This window comes from Saccoglossus kowalevskii, chromosome 18 (assembly GCF_978046115.1).
Source record: "Saccoglossus kowalevskii chromosome 18, keSacKowa6.1, whole genome shotgun sequence".
In the NCBI taxonomy this organism is placed as follows: Eukaryota; Metazoa; Hemichordata; class Enteropneusta; family Harrimaniidae; genus Saccoglossus; species Saccoglossus kowalevskii.
Genome location: NC_140658.1, coordinates 8,139,777 through 8,146,009, shown reverse-complemented (window position 1 = coordinate 8,146,009; position 6,233 = coordinate 8,139,777). Strand labels below are relative to the sequence as shown.

Sequence of the window (6,233 nt, the reverse complement as noted above, 5' to 3'; positions counted from 1 at the left end):
ACTAATCCTATGCGGTACAATAAATGCGAATACTTGCCGGTTATTATTATAGAAACTATTTAACACTGTAAGTATCATATTCGAACAGTTGCAGTCAAAAACTATTCTGATTATGAACGTATGGTGTAGACTCTTATAGATACGATTAATTCGTAAGCGCAGCACATATACTGCATAATCTCATTGGAATATTTTGCTAATACATGTATTAGTAATTTACATAATGAATCTTTATCAATGTTATTCTGGAAAATACATCCTTCCTGTCAGATTTTGATTAAGACTAAAAACACATTCTAATGAACGTATCAAATTGAGAAAATGTTTTTAAGTGCTATTCAGTCATTGAAACTAATTACAGCTTTTTTTTACGTTTAATTGTTTCATCTATAATTTAATAACTATTGACTTCGTCCATACCACGTTAAGGTAGAGGCGCGGTTGAAGGTAAAACGCTTGTTATAATAATTGCATTCTGAAAACAATTTTTGTTGCGAGGTTTTGTGAATAATTCGCACCCGGTAACATGAACAAGAAACTATATGCGTGTCAATTTGGTTTCACAACATCCGGCGTGTGCATATCCGGCTGATGAAAAATTTGTAAACTCAGCACGATGTTGTGTTGGTTCATCGGATGTATAATCGTATTATTTTTTTTCAGATATTTTATAAACATATGGGAAAAACAGTCTGTTTCACCGCAACTCTGCTCTTTGATGTGCCCGATGATATCACTTATAAATATACCTAAAATGAATACTTATTCACACACCTGGTCTCGGCTGTCAGTGTGCGTAAATTGCTTCGAGTGAAGATATATCCAAAATGCATTCCAGTCATTTTCTGTTAACGCTGGTAGCGTTGGTCTGTGTAAGTACTACCTATAATTATAAATATTCCTCAATTTTATTACAAAACATAAACATGGGATTTCCACTACAAAAAATCAATATGATTGAAGGTAATGTATGTGTTTGTACACATAATTGCATGAGTCAGTGGGTGTTGATCATTGTATATACTGCATCATGAAAACCAATAACAGGTATAAGTCAGGTAGTGTAGGTTGTGTATAGGTAGTCTGTCTTTCTGTATATCTTTTTGAACATACATGGTGTAGGTTTACTCATTGTGACTATTTTTATTTCAGTTGTTGAACCTTTCTATCGGCGGACCCCATTGTAAGTGTACTATATTTTATTTAGCTATGCTCTGTCATGACACATTTGTGCTCTTCCTAGAACTTAACACAGTGTTATTGTTATTCTCAAAACGAACAATTTCCTTTAGAAATATAATATTGGTGATAACTAATTGTTAACTGAATTGTTATTTTGTAATGTCTGGTTCGAGAACAGCTGTCCAAAAAATAATAGACGTGAAATAAGTTGTAGTCTCGTTACACATACGTCATTTGAGAAAAAAGACTAATGTGGAAAGGAATGACTGCAGTGTGAAGACGACGGAAATTACCTTACATTTCAATCCTACTTTCACTGTAGTTAATAAAATGTAAGCCAGTTAAAATAATAGCAAAACTGAATATAATAGCCACTGGTGAAATGAGAGTAATGTCTTTTTCCTGAATCGTTTTGTGAAATGAAACATTTACACCTTGGAACTGACTGAAAGTTAGCATTTTCTTTAAAAGCTGTGATACATTCGAAAATCTCTGGTTAAGGCGCTTATTTGAATTCTAAAACACATTATTATTATTATTATTATTATTATTATTATTATTATTATTATTATTATTATTATTATTATTATTATTATTATTATTATTATTATTATTATTTTTATTATTCAGACAGTGACTCATATTTTACCACATATAAAATAACATATATAATATACTGGTGTAAACATTCCTCATCTTAACTGATGTAGGGCCAGATGCATGTACAGGTATGTGTGATGGTCAGTGCCGTAAAAAACACTGCAATAAGGATGAATACGAGTCAACTAATCCAAGCTGCGTAGAAGATTGCAATGACAAGAAAGGTCGGATATGCTGTGTGAAAGGTAAGCATACAACAAACAAGATTTTTGTATTTCGTTTTTATGAATATACACTTTCATTTAGTAGACAATGTACATTGGTTTAACTTACATTTAAAAATTACATACTAATAATAGTTGCACTAATTATAATAATAAGTGAAAAGCGACAACAAATATTTTTTCCATATATTATTCCTACATTGTGCTTGTGAGTTCAGATTTTACAAAGCGTATATGTTTATTTTTCCCACAGACGAGCCAGTAAATAACTGTGAATCAGACTGTGGTGGTACATGTCGTAAACATTGCAAACGTGGCGAACAAGATGCGGAACCCATAGATGAGTGTGTTGAAAGTTGTCTACCTGATTATAGGTGTTGTGTGCCAGGTAAGATTTCACACTTAAAAATCCGAGAATGTATATGCTTTGTTATATCATGAACAAGCTATATTTCGTATTACACAGTTATACTTTAATCCGTAAAATCAAACTTTATTTTAACATGTTTAACTTTTATTCTAATTTAGATGAGGAAGAGTGTAAAAATGATTGTAATGGCCAGTGCCGTAAAAAACACTGCAACAGAGATGAATATGAGTCATATGAACCAAGTTGTGTAAAAGATTGTGATGATAAAAAAGGTCGGATATGCTGTGTTCCAGGTACGTTTTGCCCATCGCATGAACACGTATTTTGGGTTTCTTTTTCATTAATTACAATAGTAATTGATGAAATATTAAATCCAGATTTCATTTTGAGGACAGGGTACATTGGTTTATGTTTCACCTAAAAAATGCATGCACTGCTGCATTAATTGTATCACATTTTTGTGAATGAGTTCAAAAATTGTAAATCGAATACAAATAAACCAAGTTGTCTTCCTTTTGCATGGGGTGTAAAAGACAAATAAATACCATTTTTTATTTTAAATTCTTCCCATATTGTGCTTGAGAATTCAGATTTTTCAAGGTTTTGATGTGTATTTTTCCGACAGAAGAACCAGAATATGAATGCGAAGGAGACTGTGGTGGCACATGCCGTAAACATTGCAAACGTGGTGAACAAGATGCGGAACCCGTGGATGAGTGTGTTGCAACGTGTCTACCTGGTTATAGATGTTGTGTGGCAGGTAAGTTTTCACACCTAACAATCTGAGAACCATTATGTGTTTTTTTTATCTTGAGAATCCATTAATATATCATGAACAAGTTCTTATACACTGACACTTTAACCCGTCAAAAGAAACTTTTTTCTAACATGTTTCACTTTTTTATTTCCCAATGTAGATGAGGAAGCGTGTAAAAATGATTGTAATGGCCAGTGCCGTAAAAAACACTGCAACAGAGATGAATACGAGTCTAATGAACCAAGCTGTGTAAAAGATTGTGATGATAAAAAAGGTCGTATATGCTGTGTTCCATGGTAAGGTTTCACACAACCGTCACCATTTGGATTTTGCTTCTATTTAGGTTGTTAATTGTTGTACTTCAACTTATAACATCAAAATAGAAACATGCATAAACAAACTATATCAAGTAACATGACCCTATCAAAAAAGATAACAAAAATACATTGCACAACTAAACGTATTTTCATGTGATTTTACTTTTAATCTCTTCGCCACGTGTCAGAACGGTTTCCAAATTAATTAATCAGTAACTACTAAATATATCCATATCCTCATATCAACATAAATATCACTGAATATTTTGTTTTTTCTTCGCAGATATCACTGCCAGGCATCTATAAATAACCAGCGAGATCTATAGTTTGTCTTATGTAAAGAATAAATTTAGAACTTAGATTATGAATAAAGCATATAAAAGAAAGCACGATGTTTGTCGTAAATATATAATAAAGGGCGACTTTGAAGTGTCGGATTAGTGATACATTCTGCTGTGAAATATTTAAGAAATAATATTCGTATTAAATATACGCGCAAACTTTACTTAATTTACTCACCGATTTGACACGTATTGGATAAAGCCGTAAATCATGCGAGTTGTAAAAAAAATATTTAACAGTGCTGCCACCGATGAATTGCGCGCGCTTTCACTGCGCAATTTCGCTAAAGAACTATAAATTAGACGGGGCATGGCTCATCGCATTCCATTTTTAGACACATCGCTTACCAGACTTCTCGTTCGCAAACATTAATTATGATTTTCTTAGCTGACGGTCGAATTCCAACTAACCACATCATCATTATTTTAGTGAAAATGGTACGTAATTTTTATGTGATGGTTTTGAAAAATATTTATTAATACAGGAATAACCCAATTTGTCATGTACATATTCAAAGCTTTGCTCTATCGAACCTATTTTTTGTGTTATCGTATCGTTAAGTCGGCGGTACAAACATTGTTCAAAATCAGAGTCACACCGGGGAGTCAGTAGCTGCCGTATTGCGAGGGTATAACGTTGTTTTATTTCCGATAATTATTTGGCTGTTGTCACTCCACATATGAAATCGGAGATCTAGGAATGAATTCCTGCGATAAAAGCAACTTGTATATGCTGTGAAATGGCCTAAATATCGAGTATAAACGGGTTGCGAAGTTAACGACAAACGTTCTTTTTGCCTGGCGTAATTTCGCTTCTAGAGGGTCAGTCAATAACTTCATCAGTGAACACTGCTATTAGAACCCATTTATCCTAGTACGTCATATAAGTGCTACTCTGAAGAACCATGTTTACTGCAAATTTAAAAGTTGAAACATGGTGATGTGTTATGCATATAAATCTCATAAACATTGATGTCAAGTTTCACGAAATCCCAAATGGAAAGCCACGTTGTCGGTTGCGAGAAATCGGCAATTAACCTGAAAATGAAGACACACACAACATTCTAGCTATTTGTAAACAGTATGTAAATAAATATTGTAAGAGTGAAAACTAAATTAGAAATACGCTAACGTCACCTGAACTATATTTCGCCCAACTTCTCACTTTGCAATATTTTGATCGTTTCTTTATCTCGCCCGCTCAATGAAAACATCAATCGCTCGCCCAAACACTGTTATTTTATTTTATGGAATTGGCACGGAAGTGTTACTGTGGACAAAGTAAGACAAAACAATCAGTTTCAAAGGAGTATATGTGAATTTAGCATACATGTATTGTGAATTGACTGTTTTCCACAAAATATTGATGGAACGGGAGTGTGATCCGTTTATATCTAGGACCACTCGCTTCTTTCAGTAATGATTATCAAGACAGTTACGTGAAAAAGGCTGACGTCTTTGGACACTAAAGAGCAGTAAAAGCGATAAAATGTTGATGTGTTTAATATTTCAAAATAACGATTCTAAAGCCACGTTGGTCTGGTAGAATTTGGAATCAACATTGAGTCACGATCTATTGAGCTGGATATATAGGCACTGTAAAGGGTTTCTCACAAACCAGTTCCACTTTGATGATGAAAACGGGTCACATACCCTGAAAAAACTGAACAAAGTCTGACATTTATGAATAATTCATTGGGCTTTATAAAACAAAGCAAAATGTTAAATTTAGTTGCACCAGTAAATATTTGGTGTTCGGTAGATGAACGGTTTAAAATTCATGATTCCGAGAAGACCTTCGGTATTAAAAATCACCTAACAATGGTCTGGTTTACCATATTTTCCCATCTTGATTCGTCATGTACCCTAATGTATATAAACCGAGATTTTCTTTTTGAAATGAGATCAAATTCTAACTCTTTGTCAAAATATACCGATGTTTCTAGAGTGAATAATTTTGAAAACGGTCACAGCACTCAAAAAACACAAAAAACAAATACGTGAATAGTAAGCGGTGATTGGATGTAACGACAATCATTGATTGGCTGAAACTAACCTGATCGAAGCACGACCTTGGTCACAGAACCATATTTGCCCGTATCATATACAGGATATGGCGAGAGAACCACACCCAAATTTTCGACCATTTTTAGCACTTGAGTTGCTAACAAATGCCAGTAAACGCGTTGGAATAAAATAAAGCTAGCGATTGGTAAAAATGATTATGAATATATAACCGATGCTCTTCGAATTGTTTTTTATTCATTTTATGGTGAAAATATTCATAGTTGAAATTGACTGTTTCACCGCAACAACTCTATTTTGTTTTATAGTTTGGCGATGTGAAATCAAATAAATATATAATAAATAGTATATGTTTAATTATTTGGGTATTCAGCCCTCAAGTTATCAAATTACCAAACATGATTCCTATGAATTACG

The 6,233-nt window shown here is 33.3% G+C and overlaps 1 protein-coding gene across 2 annotated transcripts; it reads left to right on the top strand.

Annotated features, from left to right (window-relative positions):
- Window positions 1-771: 771 nt before the first annotated feature.
- Window positions 772-3,836, top strand: LOC102809331 (uncharacterized). Of its 2 annotated transcripts, none has more exons than XM_085492798.1 (8): window positions 772-872; window positions 1,153-1,183; window positions 1,893-2,027; window positions 2,260-2,394; window positions 2,535-2,669; window positions 3,005-3,136; window positions 3,294-3,429; window positions 3,734-3,836. In XM_085492798.1, coding segments are annotated over exons 1-8 (750 nt in total). In that variant the 5' UTR covers window positions 772-827; the 3' UTR covers window positions 3,735-3,836. The 2 variants fall into 2 exon arrangements, with proteins under 2 accessions (XP_085348924.1, XP_085348923.1); XM_085492797.1 differs by having other exon boundaries at window positions 3,002-3,136.
- The last annotated feature ends 2,397 nt before the right edge of the window (window positions 3,837-6,233 follow it).